The sequence below is a fragment of the Bos javanicus genome, chromosome 1 (assembly GCF_032452875.1).
Source record: "Bos javanicus breed banteng chromosome 1, ARS-OSU_banteng_1.0, whole genome shotgun sequence".
NCBI lineage: Eukaryota > Metazoa > Chordata > Mammalia > Artiodactyla > Bovidae > Bos > Bos javanicus.
The window spans coordinates 69,890,673-69,918,509 of record NC_083868.1 but is presented as its reverse complement, the minus strand read 5'-3'; the positions used below and the strand labels follow the sequence as shown (position 1 = coordinate 69,918,509).

Below are 27,837 nucleotides of genomic sequence, written 5' to 3'. Positions count from 1 at the left end.
AATTCAGTTATAAAATAATTCTAATGAATTAAATTAGAAAATGTTAGTAACTACTAAAGCTATTTGAAGAATTTCCTAACTGTTGTTGATTCAATTTATAATAGACAGTTGGCTCAGGAAATTAGTTTGGAGTTGCTCATATTATTACACTTATATCTATCTTTATATTAATTGCTTTTTTTCTTTTCTTTTCTTGGTTGACCAAAACACAAAACTAAAACAAAAAACTCCCTTCCGAACTTTGAATTCGACAGTATTTTTCCAGAACAGATCGTGTTTTGAAACATAAACGTATGTGCCATGAAAATCATGATAAAAAACTAAACAGATGTGCCATCAAAGGTGGCCTTCTGACATCCGAGGAAGATTCTGGCTTTTCTACATCACCAAAAGATAACTCACTGCCAAAAAAGAAAAGGCAGAAAACTGAGAAAAAATCATCCGGGATGGACAAAGAGAGTTCTTTGGACAAATCTGACCTAAAGAAGGACAAAAATGATTACTTGCCTCTTTACTCGTCAAGTACGAAAGTGAAAGATGAGTATATGGTGGCAGAGTATGCTGTGGAAATGCCCCATTCCTCAGTTGGGGGATCGCATTTAGAAGATGCATCAGGAGAAATACATCCACCTAAGTTGGTCCTCAAGAAAATTAATAGTAAGAGAAGTCTGAAACAGCCATTGGAGCAGAATCAAACGATTTCACCTTTATCCACATATGAAGAGAGCAAAGTTTCAAAATATGCTTTTGAACTTGTGGACAAACAAGCTTTACTGGACTCAGAAGGCAATGCTGATATTGACCAGGTTGACAATTTGCAAGAGGGGCCCAGTAAACCTGTGCACAGTAGCACTAACTATGATGATGCCATGCAGTTTTTGAAAAAGAAGCGGTATCTTCAGGCAGCGAGTAACAATAGTAGGGAGTATGCGCTGAATGTGGGCACTATAGCTTCTCAGCCGTCTGTAACACAAGCAGCTGTGGCAAGTGTCATTGATGAGAGTACCACAGCATCCATATTAGATTCACAGGCACTGAATGTGGAGATAAAGAGTAATCACGACAAAAATGTTATTCCAGATGAGGTACTACAGACTCTGTTGGATCATTATTCCCATAAAGCTAATGGACAGCATGAGATATCATTCAGTGTTGCGGACACTGAGGTGACTTCTAGCATATCAATAAATTCTTCAGAAGTACCTGAGGTTACCCAGTCGGAGAATGTTGGATCAAGCTCCCAAGCATCCTCATCAGATAAAGCCAACATGTTGCAGGAATACTCAAAGTTTCTGCAGCAGGCTTTGGACAGAACTAGCCAAAATGATGCCTATTTGAATAGCCCGAGCCTTAACTTTGTGACTGATAACCAGACCCTTCCAAATCAGCCAGCATTCTCTTCCATAGACAAGCAAGTCTATGCAGCCATGCCCATCAATAGCTTTCGTTCAGGAATGAATTCTCCACTAAGAACAACTCCGGATAAATCCCACTTTGGACTCATAGTTGGTGATTCACAGCACTCATTTCCCTTTTCAGGTGATGAGACAAACCATGCTTCTGCCACATCAACACAGGACTTTTTGGATCAAGTGACTTCTCAGAAGAAAGCTGAGGCTCAGCCTGTCCACCAAGCTTACCAAATGAGCTCTTTTGAACAACCCTTCCGTGCTCCATATCATGGATCCAGAGCTGGAATAGCTACTCAGTTTAGCACTGCCAATGGACAGGTGAACCTTCGGGGACCAGGGACAAGTGCTGAGTTTCCAGAATTTCCCTTGGTGAATGTAAATGATAATAGAGCTGGGATGACATCCTCACCTGATGCTACAACTGGCCAGACTTTTGGCTAAAAAAAAAAATGTGTAAATAATACTGGCACTTTAGAACAGATTAATCAAGAGTGGGGTTACTCTGTGTAAAATGGAGTGCTGTACAGATTTAAGAGCAATGCGTTAAAACAAGTTAAGCTGATATGAATAGCAAGATAATCCAATAACTGTGTTTTGTTTGGTTAGTCAGCATTCTTTGAACTGCCTTACATGTTGTCACCTTTACAGAAGCAATGCATTACTTGTTTTAGATCAGAAACTTGCTATTCCACCTACACCAAGTTTAAAAGGAAAAAAAAAAAGAGACTTTCGCACAATTGTTTCCTAACTGATATCATTGTACATTCTTAGGAGATTAGTAATTGTGTGAAATTTACTCATACTGTTTCTAAGTTTTCAGCATAGTCATGGCACTTCAGCAGGGAATCTGAGTATACTTTACAGACAGAGTGAACTTAAAAGTTTAAATGTCAAGAGATTATGGCTTAAATAAATTAGTGTGTCCTATGAGGGGAAAAAAGAAACCACCTTTTAAAGAATGATATGCCATATACCCTTGATTTTCATTTTGCATTATATCGACTTTTTCTTTTTGAGAAAAGTAATAAAAATCTGATAGTCTAAGACTCCACTATTTAAAAGCCTAATTACTTTAAAAAATATGCATACTTTCAAAACTTTTACCAAAATACATAACTGTTGAAGCATTCACTTCTATATGGAAGTATGCATATTGGTGTCAGTTTCTTTGTACAGTTGTACTTAGATATTTTTTATGATTTTTTCATGTGCAAGTATCAAGGTTTTGAAGTTTTAGTAAGAAGATACTCTGTAGATTACATTCCCAAGAACATAATGCTTATACAAAATGTATATTCCACGTTTTAAAGCTTAATTGTATTTTACTTTACATATACACTTCAGTTAACATAGAGCACTTAGAATCTATTTGGTATTTTTGATTTCTCAAAGTAAAAAAAATTTTAGATTTTTAGGTTTGATATGGTTGTGTCATAATCATCTCATAATTGAAAATTTTAATTTTTGACAATAAAAGGAAATTGGGTATCTTTGGAACTGTAAAATCTGGTTTAATCCTTCTCTTTCTAGAATCTTGATAGATTGGATAATTAAACAGTATCCAGAGAAACTAAAGAAATGGGCATTTTAATTGCTTATTTTATCTTGAGTTACTTTTTAATGAACACGGCTCATTACAATTTTACAAACCAAAAGTGTTTACTAATTCTAGTAACTACAGTTTCTTTTTCAGCTAGATGAGTGATCGGAAACCTTTTGTTGCATTTCAAAATCTAAATAAACTACAGACTTTATCCTTCTACCACGAATGTTTTTTTTAATATTTTGTCTTAATACAGCATGGTACAATAAATAATGCTTTTATATATATACATATTATATATATATATATATATATATACTTTTCTAAAGAATGATGGTTTGAGTTACACATTGGACAGTTTTAATTTTTGGAAAATAACAGTTATATTGATTTTATTATCCTCTTTAATTTGTTCCAACTTTTTTGTTTTTTATTTTAAATTTCCACCATCTTTGTCACAATGCACACATACTGATAGAGCATCAGTAATCTAAAATTAATACCCCTTGAAGATGCAGCTTTCTTGTTAATTTCCATTTTAGCTTTTATATTGGCCTTATAGACCTTCAGTCTTTGTTTCAGTATAGAATGTTCTACATTTTAAATTATTTTTTATTTTATTTAATGTTATCCCAAGACTGTTCTCATAAAGAAAGGGAACAAAGAAATATCTAACCTTAACATCTTTTACATTTATTTTGAATATATGGTGTTTTATGATAAGAAATATAAATTATGTTTAATGTGGTTTCCTCTATACTTTGGTTATTAAACTTTGCTTGAAACTTTCCCATTTGACAGCTTTCTTTGCTGCCAAATTTTTCAAGAATTTTAGACTTCTTTGAAGTATATATTTAAGTTTTGCCATTATTGACTCTTAAGCATGGTGTGTCTTGCGTTGCACATCACAACCTCAAGAAGTCATCATTCAGGCGAGATGTTAACAATGAAACTGTGCTCTCTGTAGGAATAGGCATTTGTGTTTTTCTCATACTGTTTATTGGGTGATAGTAGGCATTGATGTCCTGAGTTGTTTGTTTTTGTTTTGAGCCTGATCAGAATTTCTGTTCTGTTGAGAACTTGGTACAGAATAAACTGGGGTTTTTGGTTTGTGTTAACATCACCAGCACAGTTTCTAGAATGTGGCTGTACTGCTGAGCAGTAAGCCTTTGAAAGTGGCAGTCAATGCAAGTAGAAAGAAGTTCAGGCGTTGCATTCCTGTGTTCGCCTTTTTTCTGTACATCTACATAATGGCAGACTTTTCTACCACATTAGAAGCATATTTTGAGGTAAATGATACTTTGGCATAATTTACTGACTTACCACTTAAAGTATAGTCATTACTCTCTTTACTGTGAAATTTTACATGCCTACCAGACTTACCGTGTATTAATATTATCATCATATGATAAACATCTCAACAGTTGGGTTTCCCCATTTTGCTTCAGAAAGTTACTTAATTTCTATCTGGGCATTAACAGAGAAAGCAAGTAGCCTTTTGTGCTGCTTTAAATCAGAATATTGAGGATATCCTTTTGCAATTTGGGTTTTGTTTTGTTTTTTAATTTCTCTTGGTGAGCAAATTGTTCTATGAAAACATACTCTTACATCCTTAAACTTGGTGAAATGTGAGCCAAGGTGTGCTTTCTTAGAACCTGTTCTCACATTTGAAGATTGGAAACAGATGACATTAGATGAAGTAATATCTCTTGAACATCTTCTAAAAGCGCGTTTGTTTTTTAACTTACTGTACACATATTTCATTTAGTTCAGAATATTTGAAGTGGCTCTTAAATTTTTTGGATCTACTTGCAGATTTTCTAGTGGATACCACAGAAATCCATCCTCTTAGCTCTGGCTGAGTGAGGACTGCCAGTGGTCGGGTAATTTTCTCGTTCTGAGAGGCAAAAGAGGCCTTGTGCTCAGGGTAGGCTTTCATTTCCACAGGCCAGAGAAGCTTGCAAAGTGCCAGCTAGGTTAGATCTTTTGCCACTTCTTTCATTTTATTAATTTGGGTTTTTAAAGGGCTGTTTAAAAAAAAAAGCCGGGAAACTTAAAAGTAGGCATTACTGTAAAACTATTTCTTAGACTTAGAACATTTTAAACTAGGACTCATTTTTCCACAGTATATTTACTTGAAGCACTATTATAATCGATGAGAAACTTTTTGACTCTGCAATTTAATTTAAACTTTTTCCGTTTCAAATTGCTTTATTTCAGGGAAATAATTTTCCAGTTGTTTTTGCTATATTCTGCAAATAAAAAACGGATGTTTCCTCTTTCACTTAAACTTTAGTAGGAAACAAACTACAGCAGACAAACATTTCTTGTTGTGTTTGTTGCTTTCTTTAATCCAATGGATAAAAAAGTAAAACCCTGTAAACATTATTTTATTTTTTTATGCAATACCATGCTGTAAATATGGTTCATCAAATAAGGATGTACCTATGATTGAATCTTTAATTCTGCACAGTTAGAGTTTATATATAAACGTGTCTTGACAATCAAGGACTTTTATGTGTGTCTTCCTTTATGATGTTTTATTAATGTTATGCATTCCATTTGTTTTGAAGTGAGTACCAATGTGCTAATTTGTATTGTCTGAAAGTATGTAATGTTTTTACAGCTTGTTTTTAAGAATCTGTAAATATGTACAAACAAATCACAGTACTGCTTTATGTTAGAAGGCATATGATGTTGTACTGTATGTAAGCAATAATACATAGCAGTGCTAACTTTACAAGTAGCATCAGGAAAGTTCTAAAAACATTTCAGAGTTATTATCTTTATTTCATGTAATAATGATTATCTTTAATCAGTTTTTATAAGCAAATTCCATTGTTCCTCCTATTGGAACGTAACACTGTTTACACAGCATAATTGAAGTTGCAGGGGAGACAGGCTAAATCTGACTTCATCTGTACTCACTTTCACTAAGCATTGAATGGCCTTACCACTCTTCTGCAAGATGGAGGAAGACTGCAAAACTTAGTGCCCATCACACTGAAGGAAGGGGTGTGGTTTTTTTCCTGCTTCTGTACTGCTACCTAACTTTGTGGTTTGCTTTGGATTTTAATATTTGTTTCTGTTTTAGATTCAAGCCCATAAGTTTTGAGGTGACTTCAGCTCCATTGTGAAATAGTTCTCTTCATATTTCATAGCTACATTTCAACAATGCTGAACTTTCTACTTTGATTTTTAGATACTTATTTTTCAACCTTGGTTTCTCAGCTGATCAGATGAATTTGTTCAACTTCAATACAAAGAAAGACAAACCTATTGTAGTTTGAATTGAGTAGATATTATACTGTACAGAACAGCTAACTATTTGAACACACACACATCACTGCTTTAGAAATAAACTCGCCAATTTATAAATGTATATGACCTACATTTTATAGGAAAATGTTTTTAAATGCTAGTCATTTATATAATGTGCTTTGAAGGATTTGCTAGTCCACTTCTGTCACTTTTTAGTACACTGGTATCTTTTATATGTAATGTATGCTTTTTATTATTGTAGCAGAGCATTTCAGTAGAAAGAATTTTGCAACAAAATGGGGGAAATTTTTCATTGTTGGATTTGAATTATACTGGATTTTATCTGTGTAGTCTTACTTGTCTTTATTTTAATGCTGTCTGGAAGGGAACTTGGTATCCAAATAAAGCAGGTAACCTCATTTTACTTCAAGGGCATACTGTGTAGTGCTGAATTTAATCTGGAAATCTGATGACTTTGAAAAGAAAAACAAGTTTATAAAAATTGTACAGAAGAAATTAAATGTGTAATGGAAATCCTGATGGTGGAGCACGTTGAATTTTCTGATATATAGTGTTATTTTCCTGGGATCCCCTATGCCTTCTTTGTATTTCAACTAATAAAGGAAAAAACCTTGTCACTGAAACTGGTAGGATAATAGGATATTCTGATTATACAGTATTACTTTTCCTATCCCATTTTCTGACCCTTTCTCAATCACTGTAAATTTTATTTTCTATTTTCTCTTGATAATTAAACATGTACATAATATAGACACTGTTGTATAGAACTGAATGAATTTTGAGTTGCTGTGCTTAAATGGGTAAACAGGAATATGGATATTGAGAATTTATAAAATGCCAGAACAAATTTATTGGAGAAAAGGGGGCATCATATATGTCCTGGAAGGTAAAATAGTTGATGTTTCTTCAGCCCTCTGGGAAATCATTGTGAAAGAACTACAAACTCAGTATCTGACACCAGTGGGTCTTTCTTTCCCCACTTCTCCTCCAAACATATGAGCACTAAATTTCAAACTCTACTCAGGTGAAAATTGCTTTGCAATGAAACTTATCACATTGAAATTTTCACTGTTAAAAGATGTCTGTGATATTTTTAAATACAGACTTTTACATCAGTGGTCAGCAGCTTGGCAACTGAAATTTGGTAAGTCAATATATTTTAAAATACATTTTACCCTCCAAAAATTGTTTTTAAACAATTGGGAGGATTTTTGTTGTTGTTTAAATGTGTTTTTTATTGTCATTGTAAAAATAAAATTTTGCTTGACCCCATATTATGCCATGAATAAATTGCTGAGCCTTCATAATATAGTGAAAGCTTGTTTCATGCATAATCATGGAACAGAGAAATGTTCTTTAAACTGACCTATTCATTAAGAGGTTTAATGAGTTTCAGAGCTTCTTGACATTATTGTCATGTAGTAAACCTTGCCATTTGGAGTTTATAATACCATTTTATGTATTGTGATACTAAAGGAAATTGGTTTTGTTTTATTTTTAATTGAATTATTAGACTAATTTATATTTGCAAATTCTGCATTTAAAATGACACTGGCTGTTTGAAAAATAAAATACAGAATACAGTTTTATGAATAATTTCTTAGCTGAATTTTTCACAATATTCTGATTCAAGTAACTTAGTGATAAATATTTTAAAATTGGTAAGGTTAATAGTAAAAAGAGGAAAAGAATGTCTGTATAGAGCGAACAGTTTGGTACACAAATTGGGTAACAAGTAAGAGGGCCTTTACGGTAGCTTTGTGTAGAACGTTATCAGGCAGTTCTAAAATGCAGGAGTCTGGTGTTAATGTTAGTCACCAGTATTTTAGACGAAATAAGTTTAACATAGAGTTAAGAAAAAGAGTGTAAGAATGTATGTTTTTTCTTTATAGATAAGATTCAATTATCATACATGGCTTTTTTTCCCCCCCTGTTTGTGGAAATTTGTTTTCATCCATTTATCTCCTTGCCAGTACTCCCTCCCTGTTTTGTGACCAGTGGGACACATTGTAAGAAAGCTGTCTGAAGCTTGGAGTGCAGCCTGGGTCCTTGGGAGGAATAGAAACTAACTGGCTTTTGCAAAGATTAATCCTAAGACCGTGATGAGTTTATTAGCATGGTGCTTTAACCAGTACATAATACCACCGATAATCTACTAAACCTTGTTTAGATCACACTTTTTCTTGGATGATGAGCTATGGTAGGGAGAGGGCCAGTGAGATACATATCAGATATACATGATAGTTCTCCCACCTTCTGAAGATTGCAGGAAAAATTGAAGTCATTTGACTTAATGTTTGTTATTGAATCCTTGAAAATTTATCAGGCACAAAGGAATATGAAGATGTTGATGATCGCGTGTTTGGATAGAAGTTAAAAATTCTTTTCAGAGTGCTGGCAATTTTTCCCCCACTTTGATGAAACTGGTATGGTATTGGAATAAATTATTTTCATTTTATGGATAAAGAATCAATGGAGCAGAAGTTTTAAGTGAACTAAAGGTAAATTTAGAGTCTCGTTATTTTAGTTCTTTTTGTCATTTTAAAATGTCCTTAAAAGGACATTTCTAGTAAAAACATTTTACAGAGACACTTATGCAGCTGTATAGCCATGTGAATAAGAGCTGGAATGTGAAATGTGATACTATAAATGAGTGACATTTTCAAAGGGGTTTTTCCAAACTACCAGGAAAATTCAAGTTTAGAAATGGACTTGAATTGTGAAATAGAGAACATTTGAGGCTTTGCATATTTATCCATATGAACTTTTAAAGTTGTTGCTTTCTTAATTTTTTCTAGCTTATACCATTCTTAATAAGATTCTGAAGCCATGATGCTTGTGTCAAGGTGATGAAAGGGGCCAAACAATGTATATTATCTGTGATAGTAACTATATTTTGTTGATTTGAATTCTTACTTGTGAGGGTATAGTATTCAGCATTGATCACCTACTTAGTAACAGGCATTGTGCTAGATAGAAATAGGTGGTTGAAGCTACTAGTATCTTTATATGAACATCTGAAAGGTGTCAACTGCAGGATGGTATCAATTTCAGGATGCAGGGTTGTACTTTAGATTATTAAAGCAAATATTCAGTGTTAGGATGTGTTGGGTAATTTATATGTCATTTCTCAATGAATGAGTACGTAGTAGTCTTATTTTAGGATAGTTTTCTAGAGAGTTTTAGTAAGTTGGTTCCAGAAGATAGAAATATACAGATAAATACAGTGGAAATAAGAAACCATTGTTTAAAATCCTCCCCTAATTAAAATATCAAGTAGGGTTGAATAGGATTATGGATAGGATTCAAACCTGGCCTGTGGAAATGAGACAGTAGGCTTTATTCAGAAGGAACTGACCTATTTCTAAAAAGGAAGATGAATACTCTGTAGGGATTCACCAACCTGAGGATGAAAACGGAGGAGAGAATCACCTCTCTCTTATTGGGGGTTTGGAAATGGATGTCGGAGGATGCTTTCCTGGCAGTAGGCAGGCCAGTGCTTTTAGTCATTCTATCAGTATCAGTCTTTAGAGAATGGTACTAATATTTCTTAAGTACTCGGAAATAACCCCCAACTGGCCATTACTCCCAGACTATTATTATGATACTCTTCATGTCAGATAACTTCCACTAGCCCCTGATCATTTGCTATCTTCTTTTCCTTAGCCGCTTCCTTCAATGTGTTTGGGTCACTGTAAAATTTATGTTTAAACCTCCAATATGGTAGTTTTCCTGTTTTCTTTGTGGGAACTGCAGCACTATCATGTAACTTTTTTCCATGGCAATAATGAAAGTCGAGTGATTGCTGGAGCACAAAAGTAAATGTTAGGAAGAGGACACAACTGAGTAAATGTGTTCAGAACACCTCAGAACTCCACAGGAGACTTTGGCTGAGAGTTGTCCGAGCAGCTTGTGGAGCTGGCCCTCAGGATCTGGGGGCAGGTGATGGCACGCCAGGACAGCATAACCGGTGCTGCATGGGACAGCTCTAAGTAAGCTGTGTGGGACTTTGCTGATTATAATTGTGAGACAGTAGGAGTACAGTTTGGTACTCTTCAGATAAAGAGCAGTGAAATAAATAAGGAATTTAGACCTTCCAAATTCTGGCTCCATCTGGATCTCTCTCTCTAACATCGTCCAAGTTGCTTACTTTTCCTGAGTCTGTTTTCTTCATCTGTAAGATGGGCATAATAATCCCCATGAGAGTTGCTGTGACAAGTCATTTGAGGTAATTTGTAAACTATAAAAGCACAAACAGATACTCCCTAGTTTAGATTTTAGAACACAAAGGCAAGAACACAAAGAGCAGAGTTGGACAGATGTTGCAAGCTTAATTTTGTGTAAAGCAGCACATGGAATAAATTCCTGACTTGCTGACTATACCTTTCAAAAGATTAAAGTAGTTACGAGAGGATCTACCTGCCTGGATTTAATTGATCAGCAAAGAATAACTACTTAGCAAGGTGAAAGTGACAGAAATTTTGTGAAGTTATGATTTCATTGTCTGAGACCCTGGAAAGGATGGAACATTTGTGTTGCTCTGAGTGAAAACGAAATCAGTAGACTTTCAGGGAAAAGAAATCATCCTTCAAAAGCAAGAATATATTGAACTTTTGAATCCTAAGCTACTGGTTAATCATGAGCAGGGACCTGGCTGCCCCTGAGGCCAAATCAGAGTCATGGACAAGAAGATTGGAGGAGCACAGTCAGCCTCACCAGTTGGGAGGGAGTGATGTGTGGATGCGGGAGGCCTGCCCAGTCACCTTTTTATTTTTCTTTGACCATTTCTGTTTATCTCCTTTATTTTCTTCCTCCTAAATGGCTGTATATATGGGCCATAACAGGTATACATCAATCAGAAACAGCTAGACAGTGTGCAATGCCTGGCTTTTCATACAAGTTAGGTTTATTTATCATACATGTTTTTTAGTATTACTATTTCCAGAGAATTCAAAACTAATTGTTCATCAGGAAAAGACTCTGGACGCCTAGGTTGGTTTGTGGGCTGTTTGAAGGCATTTTGTTCACAGACTATAGATCCATGCCTCACACAAGCAGATACCAGTGAGTGAATGAACAATGTTATGGGATAAAAGAGGCATTAGCAGTGAAGGTACTAGAAGTGGTGGACATTTGATGGCATTAAGATGATGCTATGATCAGGGAGCCTGGAAATGCCGGATTCTGCATTCAACCACAAACTTAACAAGATCCCCAAAAGAAATCCACACAAGGACCAATGGCTAGTAAGATATAAGCTATCTTAAGTGCTGGACCTGTTTCCCATACCCTCATGTAGAAATGGGCCAGACAGTGTCACCAGGACCACAGGCCCCTGGAGCGTTTGCTTCCCCTTGGCGCATCTCAATATGTGAGAAGAGTAAGGAACAGTATAGCCGGGGCTTGATCAGTGAACAAGAAGGTCCCAGCCCTTTCCTTAACCCAGTTGTATAGGAACAAAGAACCATGTCTACATGTGTGGCCAGTTAATGGAAAATGACCTTACTCACTGCTGGGTGTGGCCCAGTAAATGTTCTATGATCTGTTCAGTCAGATTGACAACTCATGGAGTCAGGGCTTGTGAATATTTCTCAAATCCTTTTGAACCCCACCTCTCTCATTGCCACAGCCCAAGCTAACCTCAATTCTTGCCCAGGCTGCAAGTTTCTGCACAAGGAGTCTTGATAACCTCCAGTATTTTCGCCAGATGAGAATCATGGACAAGACCTTCAGAAGTGTCTCAGTTGCTACTTGAATAAACACTAAGCTCTTACCTTGACCCTTATGTTCTCTGCAGTGACCTTATGTTCACTTGTGTTCTCTGCAGCCGGTAGTCCCCACCTCCCCCACCCGTGAGCCTCTCATCCTCTGCTTTTTCACTACTGAGCTGCTTCCAGTCTCTTACACTTGGTTATGACCCCTTTCTACCACTGGCACGGTTTTCTCTATTAATCTCCCCTCCCCAATTTCAACTATAGCATCACTTGTTCGGAAAAGCTTATCCTGATCTCCCTGATCATGTCACACCCACCCTCTCCTCTGAGTCACCCCCAGTCTTGGACCACCCTGTACTGTTCTTTTCTAGCATAGGAAAGAACTGGCATTGGCTGTTTGTAATGATTTACTTATTAGTATGGGAATTTGATTTTCTGCCTGTCGCAAGCCATCTTGCTCCCCATTGTGTATCTGCATTGGGCACAGTGGTGATCAACAGATGTCTAGAGAATGTGGTTGAAAGAGGGCATTCAGGAACTATGAGTTACACCTGAGGATGCAAAGAGAGCTTGCAGGTGGTGTAGAAGCACTGCCAGAGAGTTTGAGGCTCTGGATAGCAGCTGTGGGACCAGAAAACGGGTCATGTGAATTTCAAAATGGGAGGAAAGGGGGGATTTTGAAAACAACAGATAGCTGAATTGGATTTCAATCTCCAGCAACTTCTAGAATGTTCGTAAAAACTCCGTCAGATAGTTTTTACAGGTCTTATCATTAACTGTTAAAAATGAGGACACTGAGGCTCAGACACATTAAAGACTTTGGACAAAGTTACACAGCGGAAAGGAAGATCTGGGACTCACACTCTGACCTAATTTTTGTCATCTAGACTGTTGAAGGTCTGTGGTGGGTCTTACATGATATTTGAACAAAGGCTGAGTGCTAATTGCACTGTTGTTACATTTCAGTAAGACTGCCACAATCATCCATGAAATACTGGACCCTGTTCATTAGGCTTCTGTGTGCATACCATGTTTTCTCACAGCCCCAGCAGGTCCTGGCTCATGGCAGATGCCAGATGGCTGAGGGAGAATGCCTTTCTCTTGATTGAGGGCAAACCCCCAGAGTCAACAAATAGCTTAGATCCTGGAGGAGAAACCTGCTCAGCAGGAGCTGGGGACACCTGATGGCAGGACAGTGGCGGCCCCTCCCTCTCCACTCAGCCCAGCCCGGGAAGTCAGAGCGGGGTGAGTCTCCTGGAGCCCCGTCCCCTCCTCTGGGCCTGCAGTGTGCAGTGCTGGCACTGCCGTCAGGCTTGCAGCTCTTGATTCACCCCCTTCCAACTCCTAGTAGCATATGATAGCCCTTCTGACAGACTTTTTTTGTATCTGGGGCTCTTGGGAAAGCATTTCAAAATCCAGGAAGAAGGAAAACTCTCTTTCTGCCTCATCTCTTCACCTGGATTAGAGAAGCTGGTATAGAGAGGGTCTGGTATTGAAACCAAACCAAGTTTAGGTTCAAATTCTGACTCTCCCCTCAGAGCCAGCAAACAAAAGTTTGCTGAGTGTGTGCAGAATATCTATGACTTTTTAAGACAGGTGTGATGTTGCAGGAGGTGCATCATGTCCAACTAAAAAGAAAAAGTATACATATTTTATATTTGTATATTTACAAATATATTTGTTTTGCTTGTGTTCTCTGCACTCAGCTATATTTCACACTTTCCCCTTGTCCTTGAAGATTATAATTGGAGTAACACACTATTGTGGACAAGATGTATGCTCCCTCTGGTATTTTAGAGAAGGTAAAAACAAAAACCCTAAAATGACTGAGCTAGAAATTCCATAGTTTACAACTTGGCTGTCACTTAGAATCACCTGAGAAGTTTAAAGAAAATGCTGGTGCCAAGGCCCCACCCCATACCCAGGTGATTACAAAATGCAGACCTGGGGGAGAGAGTACCACCAGACTAGCAGATCAATTATTTGCAGCCCTTCTGATGCTGGTTCTAGGGCACAGGCTGTGAGATATGGTTTTGTAATTATTATACATATTTACATTTTGATTTAATGTTTTCAACCTGTTTGCACATTTCTATTTTGGTTGAATTTGTCCAAGTTCTGATCCCTCCCCAGGGTTCAGACTTTCTGATAAATGAGATCATTTTTCAAGACATGGTCTCTTCTCCAGCTTTTACACAGAAGGCAATTCCCAGCACTGACCACTGGAAAGGAACGAGATGAAGGATCTTCTGTCTGCAGCTGACAAGGTAGGACCCATAGAGCAACAGCCTCACTACTGTGGGCTTCAACTCTAGCTGGAGTGGTTCCCAAATAGAAAAAAAAGGTGAGTTTAAGAATATTTCTTAAATGTGTGTTTAAGAGGTGAGTTTAAAAGGTGAGTTTAAGAAAATTTAAGAATAATATTATTTTTAAATATAACTACTGCAACAAGGGTAAAGTCAAACAATTTGAGATGAATAAAAATACTGTGAAAGGAAATGAAATATTTTTTATCTTGGTTAGATGCATTATGTATTTGCTATCTGTTGCTGAATAACAAATTACCCCAAAATTTAGTGGCTTAAAACAATAATAGTTCACTATCTATCATGGTTTCTGTGGTCAGGAATTCAGACAGAGTCCAGCAAGGGCAGCTTATCTTTGCTCTGCAGCGTCTGGGACCTCAGCTGGAAGAATCTAAGGCAGGGAACTTGAATCATCATCTGAAGGCTTGTTTCACTTACGTCTGGCAATTGATACTGGCTATTGGTAGGAACATGTGGTCTCCCCGTGTGGCCTGGGCTTCCTCACAACATGGTGGCTGAGTTCCAAGGGTAAGTGCTCTGAGAGCAAGGAAGCCAGATGGACTCCCTACTGCCTTTATGACCTAACCTAGGAAGTCAAGCAGTGTCATTTCTTTCACTTCTATTGGTTGAGGCACTTACAAAGGTCCATTTGGCTCAAGGGGAGAGGACATAGATTCCCATCTCTTTTTGAAGGAATGTCAATGTCATATTTCAAAAGAGCATATGGGATGGAATATGTTAATGCAGTTATCTTTGGAAAATGCAATCTACCCCACATTGTCTTTTAATTTTCTTACTCATTTTTTCAGATCCCCAAAATAACGTGCTCATTGTAAGAAAAAAATTCAATAAAAATCCAAAATTTGTGCACCAAACTTAGATTTCCTCTCCCGTTTTACTATCTCAACCCCCCTCTCTACAGATAACCACTGTTAACAAATGGATGTGTATTTTCCATACAAACTATACACATATATGCACTGCTTAAAAAAAACTGTATATGTTATTCTATAATTTGCTGTTTTTACTTGTTGTTATGTGATGATCAAAGTTCTATATTAGTACATATAAAAATACCTAGTTCTTTCTAATGCTGGCTATCATAGTGTGGCTGTACCATAACTTATTTAATCAGTCTTCTATTAGTGGTCAGTTAGGATGTTAAATTTCAAAAACTATTACAAAGTAATGATGCAGTGAACATCTTTGTACTAGGTCATATAGGGTAGTATATTAAAAATGGAATTGTTCTGTTCAGAGGTTATGCAGGATTCTATTTTTCAATACAGTAAGAGTATTACTATTTTTTTACAGTTATATCATTGTTATAAATCTACATTAAGCAGGATACACTTTTTTTATTTGCAAATGGACAGGTTTCTCTAGCCTTAACATGAAGAAAAAGGACAAACATTTGTTCTTAGGTATAGAAGATGCTCATAAGTTTTAAAGGAAACTTTTCATTTGTTTAGAAAATGATGAGTGACAAGAAGTAGGTGGTTTTGAACAGAGGGGTGGATTTCCTTTTTTAATGTTTTTAGCTCAGGCTGATATGGAATTGAATGTAGATTCTTCAAAGTTCACATGACACTTTGAGAGAGGCTCATCAGAAAGTGACAGCAAACAGGAAATCAGCTTGAGGCAAAAAAACGAAGTGTCAGGTGTGACCCCCCAAAAAAGTGAAGTTGCTCAGTCATGTCTGACTCTTTGCAACCCCATGGACTGTAGCCTACCAGGCTCCTCCATCCATGGGATTTTCCAGGCAAGAATACTGGAGTGGGTTGCCATTGCCTTCTCCAGGGGATCTTCCCGACCCAGGGATCGAACCCAGGTCTCTCTCATTGCAGGCAGACGCTTTACCGTCTTAGCCCCCAGGGAAGCCCCTGTGAAGCTGTTTCCATGCGGTTTCAACCGGGGACCTTTCGCATGTTAGGCAAACGTGATAACCACTACACTACAGAAACCACACACGTGACCCCAAAATAAATAATAAAGATGGCACTACTCTCTGTACAGATGTCTGTACAAACATGAGATTCCAAAAATACGCCCACCCAGCCATCCATTGCTCACAGGTGGCTAATCTGTAATTCATCCTGGGGTTCTTTCCTCTTACAGAGTGCATTGGTACAAACTTCTTTACTGGGAAAGAAGTTCTGACACATGCTACAACTTTGAGAACACGATACTAAGTGAAAAATCAGACATAAAAAGGACAAATGTCATCTAATTTCACTTATATGAGAAAGGTTGGAGAAACAAATTTATAGAGCCAGAAAATAGAGATTACCACTTGCTGGGACAAGAGGGCTGTGGGGAATTACTGCTTAAGGGTACCAAGTCTCAGTTTGGGGGTGATGAAGTTTTGGAAATAGTTCAAGCTGCACCACGTGGTAAATATTATTAATGCCACTGAACTATACCCTTAAAAATCGTTTAAATGGTACATTTTATATTATATATATATTTTCACATCAAAATCCACACACACAAAAACCCAAAAAACCCTTTGCTGGAGCAGAGGAGGTTGGGGCTCTGTCAGTGTTCCCATGACTTTGCCTTCCCTTTTGTTTTTAAAAGAACAACCTCTATTTTTAGGGATTTTCACACAAAGGCTCCTGTGGGCGTGGGAAGTACTCCCAGCTGCCCTCCGGTTTCTCAGAAGCCCACAAGGAGGCCTAGCAAGTTATTTCAGGCTTAGGAAATATGCCGGATTGGAAATAGAGATAATTTAATCTCTCTGCATGATGATGACTTTTTTTTTTTTTTCCTTCAAGGTGGGGTCCTGGAAACCTTACCTCATCCCTAATCCCTTCAAGCCGATTCTGGGAATCGCTGAAGGTGGCGAAGGTAATTACTTCCCACACCTCAGCATGCCCGAGGGCACTTTCTTGGCGAAAGAATTCCACTTCCGGCAAGGCTGAGGGTCACCTAGGTCGCGTGGCCGAGGCACACTGGGGTCCTTGGAGCGCAGACTTAGTCTCTTGCGCCAGTGCTTCTGCTCCCCAGCCTCTCATTCCTGCGTTCAGCAGTGTCAGAGAGAGCAGGTGCAATGAGTAGGCTCGCGTCCTGTCACCCTAATCCGAGGGTCGTGCACCTCGGCGGGGTGCGGTGAACGAGCTATCCAGAGCGGTAGCTGGTCAAGTCTAAGAGTTTGCGGACTCTTCCCTTGTCCACTCGTGCACCCCCGCGCAGTCCCTTCCCACCCCTGTTAAGATTGCTGTTCCTTTCTCCCGGGAGCTCTCCCGGGCGGCCTACGGTATGCGGGCACCACCCTTGGGGAGGGGAAGTGCCCGCGGCCCGACTCTCTCAACCTGGATCCGAGAGTCGTGGCCGCGGTGCCCGAGCTCGGGCCGGACGCCTCGTCAGCGGGACAGCTGGGACCCGTGCCGCGCGCACCTGGTCAGCCACGTGGCGGCGGGGCGGGGCCTGGGCGGGGCGGGCCCAGCTCTAGAAGCCGGCGTCCCGAGAACAGGTGAGGGCGGACGCCGAGCGGCTGGTGGGTGGGGAAACCGCACGGTGGTCTTGGGCGGCTCCTCTTTCCCGGGAACTCTGTAAGCCGGTGCCCGGCTTGGGTCACCTTTGCCCTCTGCTCAGGTAGACCCCGTTCCTGTCTGCACACGGCAACTGGGACCCGAGCCTCCCGCCGGGCCCAGGGCTTCCTGAGAACTTGGTTCGAGAAGGGCGGACGCTGGAGAGTGGGTGTACGCTGCGCTGTAGGGGTTCGCGTAAGTGGGGTTGCTGGAGGCACGCGAGTTCAGCGTTGACCGAAACCCTAGGGGTCTGTGCTCTGTCTCCGGAGCTGGTCTCGGTAAGTCTCCGGTCCTTTGACCACCTGCAGCCAGTTCTAGTGGATCGATGGTGTCCTGGCCCTGGACAGAGGGGTTCACAAGGAAGGAGAGGAGTGTAAAACTGTGTCCTCAGGCGCTGGGCAGCTAGGCAGTCAGCTCCGACCCCTGTGTTGAAGGAGCTCAGGGCAAAAAAGAGCTGGGGGCAGCTGTGTTTAAAAGAACAACAACATTTGAGCAGAGGGAGTCTGTGAAGGATGAGTGGGATCAAATATTTGGGTACCAAAGAGGGAAGGAGATGTTTCCAGATGAGGCAAGACAAAGTTCCTTCCTCAGACAGGGCCTGGTATAGGAAGGATGGGCAATAAGGATCCAGGGAAAGAGGAGCCAGACTGATCGGGAACACTGTTTACTTTCCAGAGGGGTCTCCCCACCCAGACCACCAGGACCCCCATTTCCAGAAGAATGGCCCAGATATCTCAAGTGCAGGAACTCTTCCACGAGGCAGCCCAGCAGGTAGGCCTGGGTGGTGTGGGGGTCTGTGAGAAAAGGTCACCAGGCAAGATGCTGAATGGAAATCTTACGGTGGACTATTTTAAAAGTAATGATCTCAGACATTTATTTTGGTATTCCAGCTTAATCGAGAAAATGTTACAGCCAACTCCTAGCCATCTGTGTGCAAAAAATATTCTTTGGTATCTAGCAGATTCTGAATCCTGGACACTCCTCCTCCTACCCTGCCCCACCCATGGAGGTTTTCCATGAACAGAGTGAGGACTGAGATAATACAAACTCCTTTTAATACTGTATCAAACCAATGTAAGAAGGTAAATTTATTTCTGACAAAGTCATACTGTATATACTGAAGTCAAATAGATTTCTGGATTCCCTGGTATCTGCAGGTTTTTCTTTTTCTTTCTTTATCTGTTGATCATTACAGTATTCAGTGTAGGTATGGAATTAAATGACTCTCCCCTAAAAAACCAACTGTGCTTAGGCATTTATCAAGGAGCAACTTGCACCAGGGTCTTTGCTGTATGATGATCACTCAACTGTGAAGTTTTCAGTCTCTTGGATATCTCTCGTCTTTATAGAGAGGGTTAGAGGGGTTTTCTGGCATTATAACAGGGAGAATGAGCCCCCCAAAAGGAGAGAGAATCAACTCATGGCCTCACACAGTAACAAGAGAATGGGGTCCAAAGCCGGGGAGCCCTGAGCCAAAGGGCAGAGGCTGGAGAGGCAGATGGGATTCAGAATTGGTGGGGAAATCCAAGCTGGCTAGTTACCCCTCTTCATGTGCAGGGGTACATATGAAAAATGCATCGTGGTGGCTGGCAGCTGGCGAGTGCTCAGCAAAAGGTACTGCTCCCCTTCCCCCTGGCGGGCCCAGTACTGTATCCTGCATTCTCTACTGAGCTCATTACACCCAGCCCCCTAAATATTCAAGGTGTTTAGAAAAAACGAGTGACTGGAGACCCAGAATAGCTCCTCAGAGAGATTTCAGAACTCTTGCCCAGAGGTCTTTGCTCCTAGGTGAACGAGCCAGTACCATATTTTTAATGTGGTTGAGTACCCTTATAGAAACCTTGTCTTACTTATTTTATTTAACTTTAAGAATGTGTTTAGCTCGACCAGTTTCTCGTCATACTTGCCATGCATTTTATTTGTGTTTGCAAGACTGTACATGAGTGTTTATGCACCTAATATATGTTCATGGACTACTTCCTAAATAATGGGTACTGTTAAGCTTGAAAAATGTACCCAGATGGAAAACATAAGGCCCTCATTTCCAGGGATTCTGAAAGGAGAGCATTTGGTTCATTGCTGTGAGAGGGATCCATTGAGGCTCAGCTGTGACCCTCTCTCTCGTTTAAAACCTTCAGTGGCTCTCCTATCCACCACTCAAGAGTTCAAACTCCTTAGCCTAGGTCCTGCACAGTCTGACCCAGTCTGAGTTTCAAACCTGCTCCCCTGCATCTTACTCTCTGTACCCCACCTTCCAGACAAAGGTCCATTCCCTAGGCCCTGTACTTGTATCTTTCCCCTTGCTGGTCTTTGCTAATACTTCTCACTCAGCTGATTTGTCTCTGAACTCTCCAAGTATCTAAGGCTATGCTTGGCATTTAAGTAGCAGTAAATGTTAATTGACTAACCAAATGAACAAGTAACAGATGACCACAGTGCAAGCTAAATTGCCATGAATTTCCTAAGAGAGAGTTGATTTTATTTTAAAAATTTTTTGTAATTAATTAAAGCCACAACTACGTGGCATGCGGGATCTTAGTTCCCTGGCCAAGGATTGAACCCGTGCCCCCTGCAGTGGAAGCACAGAGTCTTAACTGCTGGACCACCAGGGAAGTCTCGAGTGTTGATTTTTAAAATGATGAATGTAAATGCCTATGTATCACCTTCCTCTCCATCTCCCTCAGTCTCTGAACATACAGGGATTAGACAGTGTTCAATGTCAAGGCCTTTGGTGTTCATTATCTAGACATCTTGGAAATCTCTCCCTTTGTCTTCATTGCCCTGTCTTGTCCAAGGTATCATTTTTTAATTGAATTATTTCATATCTTCCTAACTTCTTTCTCCACATCTCGTCTAAAGCGATCCCTTTTTAAATCACAAGTCTGTACATTTGACTCCTCTGCTTAAAGCCTTTCCATGGCTTCTCGCTGCCTTCAGAACTCAGTTCAGACTCCTTACCTTGGCCCCCACAGCCCCTGCCCACCCGCCCTCACATGATCTGACTGGCTTCCCCTGCTCCCTCCCGTAGCATGCTCTGTCAGTGCACTTGCTCTGCAGTATTGAAGTGAGCTGTTTCTTTCCTGTCTTCCTGGGTGGTGGTGGTTTAGTTGTGAAGTCATGTCCAACTCTTGCGATCCCCACAGACTGTAGCCTGCCAGGCTCCTCTGTCCACGGGATTCTCCAAGCAAGAATTCTGGAGTGGGTTGCCACTCCTGTCTTCCTTAAGACTGTGAATCCCTGAAGTTCAGGGCATTGTCTTATTCATTTTTGAGTCCTCAGTACTTGTCGTTAGTGCTCGGCGTATGGAAGATGCTCAGTCAGTGCCGGTTCTGCTTAACTGAACTCACCTGGCTAAGGATAGGGGGAGCTGCTATTTGCATTAGGTCTTGAAGGGTCAGTGGTAAAGTTGGGGCACACATCCCCAGGCTGCGAGGGTAAGAAAATGATTATAACTATCAACTTATTATGTGCTGAACACTTAATGTGCATCATCTCTTTTAATCTTCACAACATTCTGAAGTAGATATAATAATTATTTTGGTTGACAGATGAAAAACGGAGGCACTCTGAACCCGGGAATGGTTGTTGCCAAGGTCTAGGCTTTAATCTTTTCTGCTTTATGCCTCCTGCCTCAATGGCCTGGGCGAAGCCTGTATGGGAACAGATAGCAGGCTGGACAGCTAACATGTTTGAAGTGGTTGGCCTTCCAGAAGTTTCCCATAAACCTTTTTCTCCCTTTACTCCAGGTTTGGGAGTTAGGAATTCTGCTAAGAGCTTTGAGGCCTGAAGAGCATGGAACCAGGAAGGCCATGCCCAGTGGGAAGACAGGCTAGGGGGTGTTACCCTAAACCCTTCTGTTCAGATCTGCTCTGTTCTTGGTCACTGTGTCATTTGGGAAGAGTGGGGATGCTTGCAAGTTAAGTGGAGGGGTTAATGAATGGATTCTTGGTTTGCTTTACTCATTTTGGGACCAGATTGGGTATGTGGGGGTGGGTGGGGGTGGGTAGGTGTGTGTTGGTCAAGCAGACCAGCTGAGAAGGGTCTGTAGATCTAAGGGTTGATGGTGCTGCCTGATTCAAGTACTGACTCTAACACTTTGTAACTTTGGGAAAGTTACTTCACCTGGTTATTAAGCCTTTGTATCCTCCCATAAAATGACTACAATAATAGAACCCACCTTAGAGAATTATGAAGATTAACAGAGACACTTCATGTAAATGTTTAGTATAGCACTCAGTTCATAGGCATTTTGTAAATGTTGCCTAATAATAAAACTGAGATGGGCAGTATGTATTTGATCCATGAGGTAGTGATATGACTGATCAGAGGGTTCAGTTGGCAAATGAATACATAACTCAGCACATCAAATTCAGGTAGAAGACCTAAGGTAGGAGTCCCAAATCCAGAATAATTTCCTTGGCCAAAACCAGAGACTGGGATAGTGTCTGGGACACTCTGGATGATGTGGGAGGGGTAGTCCATTGAGGACTATTTTAGGCCTGGAGTGGTTTGGGAATGTGTGTGTGTACCTTGTGGAGGTATGAGTCATTTCGGGAATCTCTGTCCCCAGGCACTTCACTGATGTGCAGTATGGTTTAAGGGTGGACTTGAACCTGGGAACCTGGGGTTCCCAATTCTGACTATGCCATCAGGCATGCCAGGCCCTTGGGCAAGTTACTCAAGGGCTTGCCCTCTGTTTCCACAACTGCAAGATGGGGTGAGTGTACCTGATTTTCAGGGTTCTTACGCCATCTACAGAAGGGTCTGGCCCCGTGCCTGTCACATGGTGCACACTAAATACAGTGCTTGTCCGGTGATCAGATGAAGCAGATTTCACACAGAAACCCAGTCGAGTAGTCTGCTTGTGAGATGCAGGGCTGGAAAGCTAAGGAGCAGCTGGTGCCAGAGGGAGGTGAATGGAAAGCTAATGGCCTTTGATAGCAGCCATCTCTCCATCAGTCACTGGACAGAGAGGACTGTGACAGACGCAGTGGTCAGGAAGATGAAGCTGACAGGAGAAAGGAGTAGCTGGAGACAGGGAGAGATGGCAAGTGGACATCTGTGCAAGGTCTGGGGTCCAGCAGGATCCAGTGCTCTTAGTGTGGGAAATAGCAGGAAAAGTTGGCTCAGCTTAGCAGGCATTTATCGAGTGCCTGTTCTTGCCAGGATCTCCAGCGAGTGCTGCAGATAGTAAAACAGAAGTCTCTTAATCATGATGGAATAAGGGATGCCTCCCACTAGTCTGGTGTGCTGTTTTCCTTCTCTCAGGATTGGATAGTCTCCAGAAAAACTTAAAGGGAAGCTGTGTCATGCTGTGGTCTGAGAATGGGTGACCAAAAGCCGCAGATTAGCTAGTGTGAGTAACTCATTCTCTTCCTTCTTTATCCAGCTGGAAACTTGGGATCCAGCAGGAGTGAGTCTGTGAGGACCCTGTTCTAGGAAGTCTGTGGGGTAACTTCTGGCTGGCCTGAGATAATCACTGTTGAAAAAAGCCCCATGCAGACTCACGGAGTAAGTTGCCCATCAGAGCTATGGCATCTGGCCCATGCGTGAGCCAGGGTGCGAGCCCTTCATGATGCTGCACCAGGACTCAGTGCTGCCAGACTCCCCGCCTCCCTTTCCCTCTCTGGCCTCTCCTGTGCTTGCTCCCTGTTCTCGCTTCCTCGGTTCAGTGGCTCACTGAGGTTAGCTCAATGTGGTAAGAGTAAGAAAGAATATGATCCAGTTGTGGGACCAGCAAGCGAGGCAAAAAGAGGTGAACATGTTAAGAGACAGAGGTGATACAAGTTATTGCAATGAATAAAGAGGAATTTTCTACTCTCAAACTCAAAAAAATGGAGGAGTTCTTAGAGATCCTCTGGTCCAGCCCTTGCTTAGCTTGTCAATAAACAAGCCCAGAGATGTGGAATGACTTGCCCAAAGATACATTAAGAGAGTGGCAGAGCCAGGTGAGAACTGAGCCCAAACACCCTCACCCTATATTATGGCTCTGGGTTGATCTTAATGCAGCCAATCTTTAGGTTATAATTTTGAGCATTGGTATCAGGCTTCATCACAGAAGCTTTGCTGTAGTTTTCTGCACCCTTATTAGCCCATGTACAGTTAAGAACTGACTTTCATTTTTGCATTTTTCAGGCCCGTTTTAGCATCTTTAAAAAGCCAATATGCAAAGTGAGCCTTGGCAGCCACATGCTAGGTGATAGCTTATTGCTTTGTTAGAATATAGAGAAATGAATGCACCTGAGGAGAAAAGGGAACCCAGGACAAGGCCATCTTGTTATACCTTCTTATACAGACAGGGAAGCTGGGGTCCAGAGGGGTTGGGTGGAAGAGAAGGGCTTACATCTGGGATTCTGGGAGTCATGACCCCTATCACCCTCCCAGTTTCTGTAGGGCATGAAGCTTATACCATTTTCAGGGATTCTCTTCAGTCAAAAGGATACAAATTATAAATACAAAATTACGTGTAGTCTTTGGAGAGACTCAATGCAAGTGAAGGGTCTTGAGGCTTAGAAAGACCAAGGGTACCTAGACAGAACCACCTATGGGATATAACAGAAGAAACAGGCTTGGGCCCTGGAGCCTGGAAGAGAAGAAAGGGCAGCGATTACTCTCAGGGTTGAATGAGTCTGCAGCTTTCATGTGAGCTCGGTTCGTCTTTCTTGCTCTCTCTCTGTTGTCTTTGGCCCCTTCCACTTTATAGGCCTACTTGTCACTTAGCCTAGGAGGTCAACCTCGAAAATGACAATGCTCTGAAAATGCCTCATACTTGTAAAAAGTTGGAGTGGAGACATTTTCTGGATGAACTAGAATGAAAGTGATTCTTCACAGAAATGAATGCAGTGGGATTGTCTCATTTATATTCACAGGATCTTCATTTGTAGAGGTGACTGATGACACGGAGAGATCAGTGCCATTGGAAGAAGAATTTACCACTTACATTTCTCAAGAGAAGGAGGAATGCCATGCAGGGCCACAGGGAAAGCACCAGGTTCTGGTCAGGAGGCAAAAGCAGGAATGAAGGGAAAACCTGGGCCACAGCCCTTATTGTGCTTTTGGTGGGAAGGGCAGGGCAGGGTAGAGCAAACAGCTTAGGACTGGCTGGTTTTAATAGTTCTGGTAAGCTTTGGCAGTAGAGATGGTCTCTAGTTTCCTAGAAACTGACCTGGGGATGATTTAGAGCAGGGGAAATATTGGCTTGGTGTGTGAGAATTAGATAAACAGAGTGGCTTAGGGAATAACTCAGAATTGGTAGGTTTGCATATGAAAGGCATGCTCCTGGCCAGCTGTGTGCTATCTATAAGAGCTGGTTAGCCCTGGGAAGGTTGATCTGTTCCCTGAACTACAAGATTTTTAAGATATCATAATGTCATAAGCGGAGAAGGCAATGGCAACCCACTCCAGTACTCTTACCTGGAAAATCCCATGGACGGAGGAGCCTGGTAGCCTGCAGTCCATGGGGTTGCCAAAAGTTGGACACGACTGAGCAACTTCACTTTCACTTTTCAGTTTCATGCATTGGAGAAGGAAATGGCAACCCACTCCAGTGTTCTTGCCTGGAGAATCTCAGGGATGGCGGAGCCTGGTGGGCTGCCGTCTATGGGGTCGCACAGAGTTGGACACTACTGAAGCAACTTAGCAGCAGCAATGTCATAAGACAGAAAGGAAAAAACATGATTAATATATTCTGCCTAGCTGTGAATGACGGAGAAGGCAATGGCAACCCACTCCAGTACTCTTGCCTGGAAACTCCCATGGATAGAGGAGCCTGGTGGGCTGTAGTCCATGGGGTCGAGAAGAGTCGGACATGACTGAGCAACTTCCCTTTCACTTTTCACTGTCATGCATTGGAGAAGGAAATGGCAACCCACTCCAGTGTTCTTGCCTGGAGAATCCCAGGGACAATGGAGCCTGGTGGGCTGCCGTCTATGAGGTCGCACAGAGTCGGACACGACTGAAGCAACTTAGCAGCAGCAACAGCAGCAGCTATGAATAAATGAACTAGATGACTTAAAAATTTCTTACTGCCTTAGGTTATATTGCATCCATGGTCAAATGCAGAAAAAATGCAGTCCTTTGTTTAATAGTTTGGGGTTTGGAAGGAGAATCCTAGAGGCCGTGTTAATGATTCTGAAGTACTTTTCTTATAATTTGTGTAAGGAGCTGCTAGGTGGTGCTTAGACTCTGGTCAGGCCTGATTGAACAACTGGCTTCCTATAGGGGTGGATGACAATTTTAGCTTATTTTTCCATTCATTTTATTCTTTTGCCGACAAAATATCTCTCTTCAGGATAGAAGCTTTAATACTAGATATATCTGTATTCATAAAACAATATCAAATAAAAAACATTTAAAGAAATATACATACCTTAGGGAGTATAATTCAGTATCTCTTTTTGCTCTTTTCCAGGCAAGAATACTGGAATAGGTTGCCATTCCCTTCTTTAGGGAATCTGCCCAACCTAGGCATCGAACCCAGGTCTGCCACGTTGCAGATGGATTCTTTACTGTCTGAGCCAGCAGGGAAGACTTGTTTGCTCTTTAATCATTATCAAGTAGCAATGTAGGGCTTCCCAGGTGGTGCTAGTGGTAAAGAACCTGCCTGCCAGTGCAGGAGATGTAAAAGACTCGGGTTCAATCCCTGGGATCGGGAAGGTCCCCTGGAGGAGGAAATGGCAACCCACTCTAGTATTCTTGCCTGGGAAATCCCATGGACAGAGGAGCCTGGCTGGCTACAGTTCGTGGAGTCACAAGGCGTTGAGCACAACGGAGCGTGCATTTGTGCAAGTGTGTGTGCATGCACACACACACAGACATACACCCTCAAGTAGTAATGTAATCTGATTCTTAAAACTTGTTTTCTTTCTTTCTGAATTTGACAACTTAGTCAAAAGCCTGCAGAGGTTGTAGTGATGGTGGTATGCTTCAGAATAGCTCAGCATGAACAGTCTGCAGAGGTACTACTGTTCTGGCGTGAATACCTGTCTAGTAGGATATTGTCATTGTCACCTATCAGAAGAAAGCTACATTTCTTTTGTTTTTGTTTTGATGTGCAAGTATTCTCTTCTTTATATGAACAGGCATAAAGAAAGAGAAAAAGATAATGAAGTAAAAACCACTGGTCTGTGTAAAAAAATTCGATGATATGCTTTTTCCAGTCTGCAGATAGCTTGTAAATCACATCCACAGCCTCTGTCAGAAGTTGCAGGATTTAGGTGCTTACTGATGAATTTGAAGTGATGGTAGCCTAGTGATCCTCATTGAGCCAAAAATAGTTATGTTTGATCCTGATGATAAATTTGCTCTAAAGTGAGTCTCAGTGTTCATAGAACTTAGAAAACAGAAGGCCATGGCTCATTTTGAATAGCTTTCCGTTTTTGTTTTAGGCAATTATCAGTTAAAAAAAAAAAAAACCAAGGCACAGGCAAATTTTAATTTTAAACAAAGATATACACATGTATGGATAGATATTAATTTTATCAAAGAAATTTAAGCAGACTGTACATTTCAAATGTGATTCAGATCACAGGTATCTTTTGGTGTATCCATCCATTGCATAAAGTGAAGTTGAGTTATAAATAAATTTCTAACTTGAGGTCAGCATTTTATTTTTCAAATATTTATAATATGTGATAGATTTTTCTTCAAATAAAAATTGTTATTATTTATATTGTAGAAGTACTACACGTATGCGATAAAAACATTTTTTAAGCAAAAGAATGATACAAAATTAAAAGCCTTCTTCCTCTCTTCCTTTACCGCCATTCCCCAGAGACAGTCGCTAATGGTTTATAACTTTAAATATTTTATTTATACCTCAGTTTCTTGACTACATTATCAATTTAATATCAGTTTACTTATTGCTTCCCAGTATGAAAAAAGAGAACATTGGCATGTTTACCCTTCCTTCTGTTTCTCTCATTTGATTTCTAATTTTTTGTTGGATTGTTACTTTTACATTGTCATGGTTTATAAAACTTATATATATTTTAATTGTAATAAGTATTTTCATGTTTGTTATAGTTGGTTATAAAAACTTTACACCTG

The 27,837-nt window shown here is 40.6% G+C and overlaps 2 protein-coding genes across 14 annotated transcripts in view; both read left to right on the top strand.

Annotated features, from left to right (window-relative positions):
• Positions 1–6,756, top strand: part of ZNF148 (zinc finger protein 148) — a 146,331-nt gene extending 139,575 nt beyond the window's left edge. For all 11 annotated transcript variants that reach the window (XM_061410850.1, XM_061410902.1, XM_061410819.1 and 8 more), the window contains one exon: positions 255–6,756. In XM_061410850.1, the coding sequence (XP_061266834.1) occupies positions 255–1,853 (1,599 nt within the window). In that variant the 3' untranslated portion in view covers positions 1,854–6,756. The remainder of the gene's footprint in view (positions 1–254) is intronic.
• A 328-nt stretch (positions 6,757–7,084) lies between these two features.
• Positions 7,085–27,837, top strand: part of SLC12A8 (solute carrier family 12 member 8) — a 153,260-nt gene continuing 132,507 nt past the window's right edge. The window contains exons 1-3 of one of the 3 annotated variants that reach the window (XM_061410924.1): positions 7,085–14,785; positions 17,035–17,107; positions 18,466–18,561. In XM_061410924.1, coding sequence (XP_061266908.1) covers positions 14,766–14,785; positions 17,035–17,107; positions 18,466–18,561 — 189 coding nt within the window. In that variant the 5' untranslated portion in view covers positions 7,085–14,765. The other 2 variants (XM_061410942.1, XM_061410933.1) reach the window with 2 other exon arrangements.